The sequence below is a fragment of the Neopsephotus bourkii genome, unplaced genomic scaffold (genome assembly GCF_033783945.1).
Source record: "Neopsephotus bourkii isolate Nb327-2 ecotype Australia unplaced genomic scaffold, CSIRO-AGI_Nbou_v1 NB_1234, whole genome shotgun sequence".
NCBI classification, from domain to species: domain Eukaryota; kingdom Metazoa; phylum Chordata; class Aves; order Psittaciformes; family Psittacidae; genus Neopsephotus; species Neopsephotus bourkii.
In genome coordinates this window covers 1225381-1238733 of record NW_026901719.1, presented here as the reverse complement: position 1 = coordinate 1238733, position 13353 = coordinate 1225381, and the positions used below count along the sequence as shown (strand labels likewise).

Here is a 13353-nt window from a genome sequence, read left to right as displayed (position 1 = left end):
GTCTTACATCCCCCTCCACTTTTTTCTTTCCTTATCCCCCTTATTCCTTCTTTTTCATTTGATTCCAGTTCTGTGACTTCCTACTAGTACCTTTTAGATTCAGAGACAGAACTGCTCAAAGAAGAAAAGGTGTTTTTTCCATTTTCCATAGAAACAGTTACACCTTACAGAAAACTGTTACTTATTAGTGAAACGTTTTTATCGTTTACCATGAAATATGCTTCCAGTATAGAATTTGATTTTAAAAACTATTAAGCCTGATGGACTTAGAAACTGTGGTTTATTTTGACACTTTATGGGACAAATACCTGAATCTAATGAGGCACTAGCCAGAACACAAGTCTTGGTTGCCATAGCTTGGTTAAGAGTTTGAATTATTTGAGATGATTCTTGATTAGCATCTGAATAGAAATGTAGGCGGCCAGGTCCTGTCTGAAAGACTTATGCAAGATTAGAAAACTGGGAGAAATGCAGAGTTTGGGTGATTTTGTCTTAGGTACTAACCCCCTAACTGTTAAACAACGGTTCCCTGTGGCCCAAAGCCACATTCTTCTGATACGCTTCTTCTAGCTCCCTGGTCCCTTGCCATGGTTGCAGATAAGCCTGACTGCTCAGACAAGGTGGACTTCATCTTGCTAAGGAGACTTACATCATGATGAATTTCATAGGAAAGAAAAAAAATGCTGAAAATGTTGGCCTGAATCAAATGATGAAAATTATGCAGTTGGTTAAACAACCTAGCGTTTAAACCGAGCACAAGCTTAAGTTAGCATCAAGCTAAAAGGGAGGCTATTAAATTTAATCAGGAATAATTTCTACTTGAGCAAATAATTTTCATAATCAAAAACTTTCATAATCACAGTTTCGGCTGAAGAAAATAAAGGCCCTTTGGAACTAGAAGATGGCAGATGGGTTGGGTTAATGAAGCACAACTTGATGTACATTTCTTCCTTCCTTAACTAGAGCCGTGAAGAATGAAAACTTCCCTTCTATGGGAAACCTGGTTAGCCCCCTGAAATTTGGTTTCATTTTGTGTTTCTATGTGCCAAAGTGAAAAGGAAGCTTTAGGGCTCAAGAGCTGCTCAAGCCATTTTTTCATACATAGTTGACACTGTTCACCACTGCCACTGAGAAATCCAACATTTTGTGCTGCCTTAAGCAAGGGATGGTGCAACTGCCCATTTGGTACAGATGCAGAGTTTCTTAAATAGGAATTGAGTCCTAAACTATGATTGGCTTAAAACTAGTGCAGCAAAAATGCTAATTTACAGTCTGGATCTAATTTTCCGACTTGGTTCAGAAGCATGGCTGCAGCAAGCGTTTGTGTGCAGAGGAGCGGGACTGAGGGATGGATGGGACAAAGCTTCTGCTGGGCTACATGGGTAGTTTCTTTTGGCTGCAGTTCTGCATTCTGTCCATGAGACAGTGGCTTTCCTCATAACTGCTCAGCAATGATGTCAGAAGATACACACATCATCTTGGATTAAACAAAAGGAATATATACCCATTTCTTAGGGATCTCAGGATGCTGCAGCTATTGTCTACTGTGATGAAGGGAAGGAAACCCCGCAAAGGCTCTGGCCCCAGCCACCTTTTGTAGTAATTTCAGTCTCCCTGCGATAAGAGAGAGAGAATAGGAGCTCTGGCTTTCCTTCCTGTTCTGGAGCTGTAGACCCTGCACTCCTGCACGTGTTTACCAAAGCTGGGTGTTTTTCCAGTTATCCCAAGACTGGCAGCAAACTCCTCAGATGGACACCCTGTCCAGTGAATGGTTGTCTCCAAGGTTTAGAAATCAAAGGTTTTCAGAGTTTATGGTATTCTGTCATATTCATTGGATAGATGGTGCTGCACCCCATACAGCTAGGTCCACTGGTACAGGACAGACCTTTCAAGCAGATTGTTCCACTGCTCAGACAAACTAGCTTCCTTGTCCAACTGATGCATCTGCTGGACTCCATAAAGGTGTGCCACCGTGTTCCTTATGATTTTATGAAATTCAAAGGCAAAATACCTGTATGGAACAGCTCAGGTGAAGAAAAGCATTTTCTACAAACAAAACAGTGTCATTGAAAAATAAGACGCTTCCTCAGGTCTGAAAAATCAGATTGGCTAAGAAAGCAGAATGATTTCCATTACATGATAGCTTAAAGACAAATAAAATAGGTAGAAATACAGTTTAGATAAGTCTTAGCTCAAGGAACAAGTGTTTGCATGAAGCTGGTAGCAACTATGGGAAACATTTCAATGCACAGATAAAAGAAATTGGTCAGGGAGAACAGATAGGTAAAGTAAGGAATAATGGCACGAAATTCAGCACGATAAAAAGTAGTCTAGATTGGTACTTTGCTTGGATAGATTAATGCACCCTTATTCAACAGATGAACTGGCAGAACTATGCACCAAGATTATACTAGCTATCCTTCATTTGAATTAAAGCTATCAAAGATGTTTCTTCTAGCAGAACCAAAACACAAGTTTACTTTATCTATGTACTGCCAAATATAAAGCCCCTGTCAGTTGCTGACAGTACAAGAAAGCTGAGGCAAAGACTGTATCCTGAATAAGCTAAATCCATTCATCACGAGAAGAAAATCTGCTGGGATCAAATGTGATTAGATGCTTTTGGTGTGCCTGTCCTATCAGCTTTATTACTTACTTGCACATGTGCCATCTGGCATAAGCATGTACCCGTTGAGACAATAGCACTTATAGCTGCCATGTGTATTCATACATCTGTGTTCACAGGGACGTGGTTGCAGTCCACATTCATTCAGATCTGCAGAAATCATTGGAACAAAGTGAGTGCTGGCTTTGTATATTCATACATACAGGTGGATAATACTGCCTAATGCCTTGAATTCCCCACAGTAAAATTGTCTGGACTGAATATGAGCCAGCTTCTTTCAAGACAAGAGCTTAGCAAACCATCTGGCTGAAAGACCTCTAGCAAAACTAACACACACAGCCTCCTACACCTGAAAAACTAACTCAAACTCTGGCCACATCTGGCAGCTCATTAGGGAGAGAGAGAGGGGTGGGGAGAGAATTGCAGTTAGTCTCTTTTCTGGGAGTTATTTTTCTGGATTTCCCTGATTCTAGCTGGAGATTTTAGCCCTCCTGTTGACCTCTGTGCTAAAAAGGAAAAAATATGAGATGAAGAGCAGCAAATCAGCTTGAGATAAAGTGAAATAAAGGTTTTTTCCTTTTTTTTTCTTCTCTAAGATACACGTTGACACCAACATTATCAGTAGCATAAATGAAATGCAATACATAAGAATTATGTGACTATAATAATAAAAGGACAAATCTCAAAAAATCTCAAAATCCTGTGTATAAAAGCATCCTAAATCCTTCCCAATATCCAGGATTTAAAAGGCTTTGCAGAAACTAAATTTCAATTTCCCAGTAGCTGTCCTTCACAGGGAGAAAACTAGAATCCTAAAAAGTTTACTTTGTGTGGTATAGGCAGAGCAGTGCTGATAATGGTGTAGACCCTATGACAAGGGGGCGATATCTGTACTTGTGATTTCTGTGAACTGACACCTCTACCTCTTGTATTTTGAAACTTGACTAGCAAGCAGATGGAACCCATTAGCAGAATGCACCAGCACACATAGCCTGTTAAACGTGTGTTTAAGGACACATATGACAAATAATATAATTTTAGTAAAGGTGCAATTCCTTCAGCACGCTGAACCTACGTAGCTCCACTTCTAAATGGGAGCAGCATCTGTTTGCATGTCTATGTGCCCAGCAGACTACAGAAAAAACTCCAAACTATTGCAGCCATAAGCAAGTATAACTGTGGGGGTTATACACGTGCAGAAGTGTTTGTTACAGCTCTGTCCAGGGAAGAAAAGTAGGATTTCATTCTATTACTTGGACGTAGGGTCTGTTTGAGAAAGGACAACCTCTCAGCTTACAAACCCTATTGGATTTTTGTGCTACTGTGGTTGCACTAAATAACTGAGACTCTCTTAACAAAGAAACTAAAGAGCAAACTAGGGAAATAAAAGTTATTCCACTTAGGCCATACATTTTCAAAAGTGCTTGGCTGCACCCACCTTGCACAATACACAGTAATGCACAGATAGCACATATAGCTCTAAAAGACAGCCTATGGAGATAAGGTTAATTTAGCTCAGACTTGGTGGCAGACTAATACAGTCCCCTTATCTCTGTTATTTTAGTTAGCTCATGTTAAGCTTGCTCAGCAAGGCATTCTGCTGTACTGGCAGACCAAGGCTGCATCTGCCAGTAAATTTAAAGTTGCTCTGAGCATTCCTGGCCACTGGAACATGACCACTTATAGGGCTATACTATTGAAATAGCTCTGGGACATTTCTGGCCTGTGCCAGCCACCACTTTGCTAAAAAATTCCTGGCTGTGCTTCAGAAGGTAAAACAGCCCAGGGAACTAACAGGCAATTTGCACATGTAGGTCTGTGCAGTGCTTCCACCTAACCTCAGACTCTGCATCTGCTGCAAGTGCACAGAACTGATCTGCTTGTCTACGGAAGGCATACGAAATGCAGCTGGACTTGCTGCACAGAAAACACCCAGAAGCTGGGGGCTTCTCTGCTGCCTTTCAGTAACATTTAAGCTGTGAAATAATTTTGAGGTTAAACTTCTGGGTTTAGAGGCTGAAGTTGTATACCTACACATCTATTACACACAACCACAGCTGCTGTTCCACTTTCCTCCCTAGTAGTACTGAGGAATTGACTTCTTTCCCTGTGAGCAACATCAAAAGTGCAAAAGATGGCATTTTGCAAAATACTTAACAGTATCTCTTATAGCATCTTGTTTGAGAGATACTTTGTAATAAATGGGTTGCTTTGATTCTAAAAAACGTGTATGTAGTAGATGTCAGTGCAGTGGTTTTGAGCAAAATCTGCAGGTGCTAATGAAAGTAGCAAAGACAGACCCACCTGTTTGTGTGGCCTTTATGTCACACTTCCCTCACAGCCCCTGCAGTTCACCCATCTGCACTGCAGTAGGATGCCCTCTCCATGCACAATGACCTGCTCCTTTCATAGGATCCAATACAGGGGTCTCATATACTGGAACAGGAAAAAAAGGCCAAGTTCCCACCAATATGTTGCCCGAAATATTTCCATGTCTAATTGCACGTTTATAGTGGGGAATGTGGTGCATTCAAAGTTTCTGAATATGTAATTCTAAAAACTCCCAGTTCTGGTTCTCAGAAATACCAATCAACATATGCAAACAGATGGATTGGCCCAGGAAGCTTGAGAAATTACATATCCAGCACATAATTGCATGTCTTTCTGATGAAAAGCTTAGTTTAGAAAATAACATGGGTTGCTGGTTAAGAAAATAACATTGGTTCTGGATGTGACTGCCATCTCTTCTAATAATTTCCTGTGTAACTTCTTCATGCCTTAATCCTCTGCTATAATGACAGTTTGCCCTTGTCATTAGCCCGCAGGAGATACATAATACAGGTTCAGACTTCCGTGTGCTGACGGGAGGCCCAAAGCTTGCCTGGGATGCTGGAGATGCAAGAACCTTAAACTGTATGTTCCTCTATGTAAACAAGAAAATATTTCAGTTTACAGTTTTGGAAGATGAGACAATCTCCAGTAGAAGATAAGGAGACAGAACATCAACAGTTTTGCTTTCTGGAGTAATACCCCCATGTGCACAAACCTTGATTACAGGTTTTCCCGGTAAATCCAAGGAAACATTTACATTTGTTTGGTCCCATGCACTCGCCGTACTTGCAGCCATGTCCACAGGTAGCTGGTGAAGTCAGGCAGAGAAAAGAAAGAGGAAAAGAAAGAGTTAGAAATACTCTGAGAACTTTTGCCCTGCGTAGTTGCCTGAAAACTTGTTGCACAAGTTCAGCATCCTCCATACCTCTCTGTCTAGTTTGGGCATGGGAGCTGCTGATCAGCACTTTATTTCTGCTTGAGAAATGTGACACAAACACAGATTGCGTGTGTGGAGGCTTTTCCAGATTTGTAAAGACACAGTGAAGAAGGGACTCCTTTTAGCTCTCTCCCTCGTGTTTTTCTGCCATGATTATGATTCACATTTAGTTTTTACTCTTGCTTTTTTCCTATTTTAAGAAGCCTATATGAGAAGCAGCTGGCCAGCAGCTTGACTTGCTACACCTGGCATCTGGAGTAGGGAAGAAGCAACAGCACTCTCCTGACAAAGGAGACACGTTATCCTACTGCAATTTTCCAGTCTTGGGCCTCCTCAGTTGCAGCTGAGGAGTATGTCCATCCCCTGCTGGAACATTCAAAGCACTTCTGTTAAATGATGAGGCAAATGTCTTTACCACACATGCCAATACATATAATTGCATTGGGTTTGCAGTGATTCGAGAGGGCTATGCTTAGCCTGGATACATTAAAAAGTAAAAATTTTCAAACTCAGCCTTCTGGACCATTTGCCAGAAATAAAGTGCTGACTTTTATAAGGCTTAAGGCTCCTGAAGTCAATGTGATTGTCAACATGAGTGTTATTCAGGAAAAGCAAACCAAACATGCATTAAAATCAGGACTAGCTCTGGAAAAACAGCAAAAAAGTATGCACCAGGCTGCACATCTTGCTACCCTGTGTAACTAAGCTGCTGTGCAAATTATAGGAAGTAGGAAAGTCACAGTGTTATTTATTGTACAGTAAAATTCATACTTCTGGATTCCAGTATATTTCCTACATTTAAAGATTCAGTCAGAATTCACTAACTACTAACTGATCCACTAACTCTGGAGATTCAGGCTTTTTTAAACACTACCTCTATCCCTGAATGCAATGTAGCATGCTGCAAGTCCAGCTGAGTATTATCACTGAAGCAGACAACACTGCTGCATCTGGATTTACAATGCAGAATTACATTATAGCTAGATTAAAGTAATCTGTCAAAAAAAAATAAATATCTGAAAAGCTCATACAAACCATGTTTTAGTATGAAAGAAACCTATTGCTTTAAACCAAGACAACCTTATGCACTGGCTGGTCAAAGCTGTAGTTGCCAGTTGTTCCTACAGGTATTTATTGGCATCAAAACAAAGGTGCTACTAGACAGTGCATAAGTATTAACAAATGTTTTAGTTACTTTTTTCTTTTGTTTTAACTGACATGCTATATACATACAGAGCAGAGACATTTTGGCATTTTCCCCTTTTAGATACCACTATGTAGATTTTTCAGCAATGAATAACTAAGCTTTATTCAAATTCACCAGATATACAATGCCGAACATTCCGGGACAACAGGTGCACCATCTGAAAAAGGTTCCTAAAACATATATTTTATGATTTTGTTGCATTTTGCCCAAGCACAGCAAGAGAGAGATTCCACATCACCTTATCCTTGGGATCTATAAACCTTTCACAAATTAGAAACGTTTTAAGAGTCACTGACTCTTCATTAAGCCAACAATCCACAGACCAGGATGCTGGCTAGCTCACCAAGCCAAAGACAGGTGCCCTTACTGCTTTAGTTTTCTTTATATTTTTAAAAGGGTAAAACTCCCTGGTTCTCAGAGGCTGTGTGTATTCTGGAGATAAAGGATACCAGCCAAGAGAAAAAGGAGTCCATATGTAGCATCAGAAAGCACTGCATTTTTGGCACTTAGGAGCTGTAATGGTATAGGCACTGACCAGGGCTGTGCAGGGGTGAGAACAGATGGTCCCTTTTGGACCTAAGAGTTTCTAAATATGTCTTTTATGGTTTGGTGTTATTTACACAAAGCTCTGCTTTTTTTGAGGGGAGGGTCTCAGACATATTTTATACACTTTGGTACAGTTAAGAGACTTTACTCCTCAGAAGGTTTCTTTCTGTAACTTCTGTCAGACATATATGAAATATCCTATTAGTACTAAATACAGAGCGATGAAGAGGAAACAAGCATAAAGTGTTAATGTTACCTTCACATTGGCCTTTGTTATTCTTTTTCCAGCCATAACAGCAATCCAACCTGGAACCATAGCGACACACTCCAGGCTGGCTCACAGCCACCAGTTGCCCACTAGCTCTTGAGCTGTGTAAGGAAGGATAAACACTAGCTCCAGCAGGCAAATGCACTTTAATCCATTGCTCCGTATACTCCATTGTACATTTCCCTTATATTTTATCCACTGTCAGGCATTTTCATTTCACCAAGCCTAGAGCAGTGCTCCTAGACAGGAATGCAAAGTTGCATTTGGTTGGAGAACAGGGGAGATGGGAAAGTTTCACCTGCAGTAAATGAGCCATGCAACTTAAATCCTTTCTAATGAGGAACATGTTGAAAGCAAAAAGGACAGCCAGGTCTCCTGCTAGAATGAGTCATTTTTAGTATCAGTCAGTGAAGTGAAAGGGGCTGCTTCAGCTTGCATCATGTGAAGAATCTGGATCAAATATATGATGCCATACCTGACAGTGCTATTGCTTTGGATGATGAAATACTGATTCTGCAGAAAAACTTTCTGAACATCAGCCAGCCCCATAAAAAGCTAGTGATTTGCAGACTCATGGCCACTGCATATGTGCAAATTAATTGCAGAAGTGCAGACAGTCCTGTGAATTCTGGTTGCACAGTTCTTAACATCCACGGTGAAGAAATATGATTTATATATGATCATAAAAGCTACAAAGAATGACCTATTTTACAGAGGATTATAATTCGGCTCAGTTGAACAAACTCAAAGCTCAATGTGACCTGCCAGTGTGAGCCTGCAGGCCAGAAAGCCAACCATATGCTGCACCAAAAGGAGCATGACCAGCAGGCTGAGAGGTGATTCTGCTCCTCTACTTTGCTCTACCTGGAGTACTGTGTTCAGCTCTGGGGCCACCAGCATAAGAAGGATGTGGATCTGCTTGAGCAGCATCATGAAGATGGTCACAGGGCTGAAGCACCTCTCCTGTGAAAGAAGCTTAGAGAGCTGGGGTTGTTCAGCCTGGAGAAGAGAAGGCTCCAAGAAGACTTTATAGCAGCCTTCCAGTACCTAAAGGGAGCCTACAATAGAGAGGGGCTTTTTACAAGGGCATGTAGTGATAGGATAAGGGGGAAATGGCTTTAAACTGAAAGAGGGCAGATATAGGTTACATGCCAAGAAGAAATTATTTACTGTGAGGATGGTGAGGCACTGGAATATATTTCCCAGAGAAGCTGTGGCAGCCCCATCCCTGTCAGTGTTCAAGGCCAGGATGGATGGAGCCTTGAGCAACCCAGTCTACTGGAAGGTATCTCTGCCTATGGCAAGGGGGTTGGAACTGAATAATCTTGAACGTCCCTTCCAACCTAAATTATTACATGATTCTATGAAACCCAAAGCTGAGAGGGGATCTGATTGCTTCCTGTTACATGTTGGGCAGCTCTGAAAGAGAGAAGAGCTTGTTAAGAGAAAGGCCAATTTATATCAATTTTATCTTGTGCTACTGTCCATTAATACTCTGAGGGAGATACAAGAGTATGAACACAGACACAAGAGGGGTGAGAATCTTAAAAAGCACTGAAGAACCAGGAGAACAACTCCTACCTAATTTTAAGATACATGGTCTCTTTCATGAACTGAGAAAGATCTATTGTTGCTTGTAATCACACAAACATAAGTATGAAGTTATGTTCCATCTATTTAGCTGCTGAAAACAATTGTTCCTATATAGAAGATAGCATGAGCAGCAGCCAGTCTGAATTGGGTCTGTTATGTGAGGACAGATCTTAAGCTTCTATACAGGACCTTTGACTTCTTGCAGTGATTTACTCAATTTGACATTAAAAAAAAGAAAACGTAGTTATAATAAAACTTGTACAGGAAGTCTGCTTGCTCCACTGATCTATTGGCTAGCTAGATCTTTCAGTGGAGGTTGACTGATAGGGTAGGACTGATATCCCCAATAGCTTAAATACACAAACAACTGCAAAGGGAAATATTACAAGTACGGTAATGGCTGAAAGAGGGTGAATAAAGCACACCTGGGTGCTGGGACTTGCTTGTCCAACAAAATCTCCCTGGCACACCCTAAAGCCCTTTTTTGTTGTTTCATTCTATAAAATAAGAAAACAGTTCTACATTGCATCATTTTCTCAAAATTAGCTCATGACCTAGGCCAAATCCAAGCTACTAGAAATGTCTGTATACCAGCGGGCAGTCAAAAATTGCAGATATAATAACTGTGTTGGTAGCTGTGCTGGACTGTAATCCTTGTTAGCAGCCATTTTACCGGTAAGAACTAAAATAAAAAAGCAAAAATCCCAATGGTGGAAAAAGTCACTTGTCATGTTCTCCTGACCAGTGATCACGAGCAGTGTAATCCCTGCCTGAACTGAGTTATGTGACAGAGAATGAGCGAGTAAATCTTCAAAAAGCCTGATTTAACCATGTAGGTAGGTAAGAGTCAGGTCTGGTTTGAGTTAATACAGTTGTTTCTTTGCAGGTCCTATTAATATTCCATATTCCATCCCTTACCGAAGTTTTCTCTGGAAAGAAACATCTAGGAATATTTTTTTTTCATCTTCTTTTTTCCTTCAAGATACAGCTGCTGAATAGATTTAGTGCACTGTTTCCATAAGGTCTCTACAGGACACTTCTGGTCCGCTCTTGTGCACGCAATAGCTGCCTGCTACAGGGAGGGTGTGGGGAGGGAAGGTCTCATTTATGTTATTAGCAGCTTCCAGTTAACTTCAAAGACAGGATATTATCCCTTTCTTTAGATTTCTTCTAAACAAATTCTGGACATTGTTGCTAGCAAAAACCAACTAGCGCCAAGCCTAAAATTTTGATCTACTGGTATACTCAGAAGGGCAAAAAGTTGGTATCTCACAATTTAACAGTTTCAAAGAAATTCCTAAAAGCTCTGTGAATGTATGCCATGCAGAGATGTGTTTGAACACTTTAACCAAGAAAAAGACATTGCCTGTGTGTGTGATTGTTGTGTTGGTTGGTTTTTTGTTTTGCTTGTTTCTACATAAATTTAGTTGAAGGGAGACTTCCTTCTAGGAAAAAAAAAAAAATCACCTACATTCATATTAGATAAAGCCAAACAGGTGTCACCTATAATCTTTTAAGAGCTGCCTTAGATGTGCCTGAAGCCAGCTTCAGGCACTCAACAGAACAACAGTCCTGCGTCACTGTGAGTCCCTTCCAAGACACAAAGGAAGTTTCATTTGGGCTTGCAAAAGTTCCTTCTTTAAGGCTTCATGTGCCCACCAAACTCCCTAAAGGAAGTGCTCATAGCAGAAGAGTTTAAAGTCCAGGTATGAAAGCTAAGAGACAAAAACAATAATTAATTTGTTCTTTCAAAATTTATTTAAATTCTATTTTCTGGTCTTTTTTTCTTAGCTATTCAGAGCAGACAGGATTTCTTTGTGCTCTTAAATAGAATCCCTTGTCACCCAAGAGTTCAACCGAGATGTTTGAAAAATCTCTTCTTTCCTCTTTGTCCCAATAGAAAAGGCAGAGTGACAATCTTGGTAGAAAACAGAAATGCCACCCACCATCATCCAACATCAACTTGGACAAGACAGGCTGTAGAGCAAACGGTCTCAGGCAGGTTGTAGGTTTCCTGACTTCCTGTGAATTAACATCATTTTTACCAGACACATGGTTCTTGGTTTCAGCTAACTCTAGGCCATACTTTTTTTTCCTGGAAGAGATAATGCTTTCATTTTGCAGTCTTACACCTCTCAAAGTGCTTCAAATGCAAATACACAACATGGAGAAATAACTAACATGAGCGCTTAAACAGAGCTCTGCTTTGAGAACAAGTATATTTTCTCTAAAAGCAGGTCTGGAGTTGATAAACCCACAGCTCCGGAGGAGCTGACCACTTGGTAGCCCTGCATGTGCTGTACCAGCACTCTGCTGCTTGTTGATTACAAACATTACCACTCAAATAAACCACACAACATCTTGAAGGCTTCATCCCCAGGTGCTGTCTTTTCAGTGCCCAGTGTTCTTATTTTACTAGCTACTCCCTTGCTGCAGCACTTGTCACCTTTTATTTGCTACTGGAATGCCTTGATCTGGAGCAAAAGTCTTTAATTACTCTGTCTCAAGATCTCATTCTGTTTCCGGAGTGCACCTGCCTCTGCAGAACACAACTGCCATAGAAGGATGATTTTAAAGCATTTGTTTCTGCAAGCAAACAAAAGACTAGAGCAGCCCACACCTTTCCATAGGTAGTAGAGCTGTCTTATCATTTGGATCATAGTTTCAAGGCCAGGTTGGACGGGGAGCTGAGCAACCTGATCTAGCGGAAGGTGTCCCTGCCTGTGGCAGGGTTATTGGAACTGGATGATCTTTAAGGTCCCTTCCAACCCAAACCATCCTGTGACTCTATGATTTTCATTGCTGCACTGCAGTTACCATTTTCCCCCAGTAAGAAAGCCCCGCAGCTCGGATGTGATCCCTGCATGGGAGCGGCACACACACACAACCAGCAGCAGAGCCTTCGCCTTTCAGCACCGCGGAGCTGGGTGCCCTGACAGCCGCTCTACACGGCGCTGCGGGCAGCGGCCCCCCGTACCTTGCTGGGGTACGGGCTCACACCAAAGCACCAGCGGGCGAGCACGGCAGCCCCGCACCGGTCATCAACGGAGCCGCCGCCCGAGGACCAGGACCCAGCCCCAAACAGGAGAGGGGCATCGATCCCTTGTCTTCTCCCTCCCTCCTCCCCGCCGCGCCGCCCTTGCTCACCTGCCCGCGGCGACCAGCGAGGTGGCGAGGAGGGCGGCGAGCAGGGCACCCCCTGGCGCCGGCACCATCGCCCAGCCGCGGGGAGCCGGAGCCGGCCCCGGCTCCGAGGCAGTGAGGCAGCGGCTGGCTGGCCCTTGGCGGCGGGGCGAGAGGAGCGGAGAGCGGGCGGGCGGCGGGACCGGGCTGTTTAACAGGGCGGGGAGGGGCGGAGAGGGGCCGCCTCCGGCCGCGATCGTCCCGCAGCTCCCGCACGCCGCGGGCTGGGGCGGGCAGCGACCCCCGGTGGGAGGCGAGCGGAACCAGGACCGGGCTGGGGGAATTTCGCCCCAGCCGGGAAGAGGGCAGGCTGCAGCTCGGGTACAGGGTACCGGCATGGGGCTCCGGCAGTGTCCCCTTGGGAAAGGCACGGCAGCCCGGTGGGCGGCACTGCCCCCGGCCGCTTCCCGAGGCTCGGGGCGGCCGGTGCTGCAGGCTCGATCCCTGCAATACCCGGCGATGTCCCTCAGGCTCTGCGCTCAGGGACCCACCCTCCGCAGTGGAAACGCGGTAACCAACGGGTTTTCGGGGTTTGCCGTTCAGCTGCAGGACATGCCGTGGACAAACTCCGCTTTAGCTGCTAAGGCAACTGACCCTGCGCTAAGGTTTCGTTTAAGCTGCTAACGCTAATCGGTTATGTTACTTCTTGCTGGCTGGTCCTT

At 43.1% G+C, this 13353-nt stretch overlaps 1 protein-coding gene across 3 annotated transcripts in view; it reads right to left on the bottom strand.

Annotated features, from left to right (window-relative positions):
* EGFL6 (EGF like domain multiple 6) overlaps window positions 1–12833 on the bottom strand; it is a 38302-nt gene extending 25469 nt beyond the window's left edge. Inside the window, exons 1-4 of one of the 3 annotated variants that reach the window (XM_061364432.1) lie at window positions 12656–12833; window positions 7904–8016; window positions 5673–5765; window positions 2657–2776 (exon numbers count right to left, since the gene is read on the bottom strand). In XM_061364432.1, coding sequence (XP_061220416.1) covers window positions 2657–2776; window positions 5673–5765; window positions 7904–8016; window positions 12656–12723 — 394 coding nt within the window. In that variant the 5' untranslated portion in view covers window positions 12724–12833. Of the gene's footprint in view, window positions 1–2656; window positions 2777–5672; window positions 5766–7903; window positions 8404–12655 lie in introns of those variants that run through there. The other 2 variants (XM_061364433.1, XM_061364431.1) reach the window with 2 other exon arrangements.
* Between the last annotated feature and the right edge of the window lie 520 nt (window positions 12834–13353).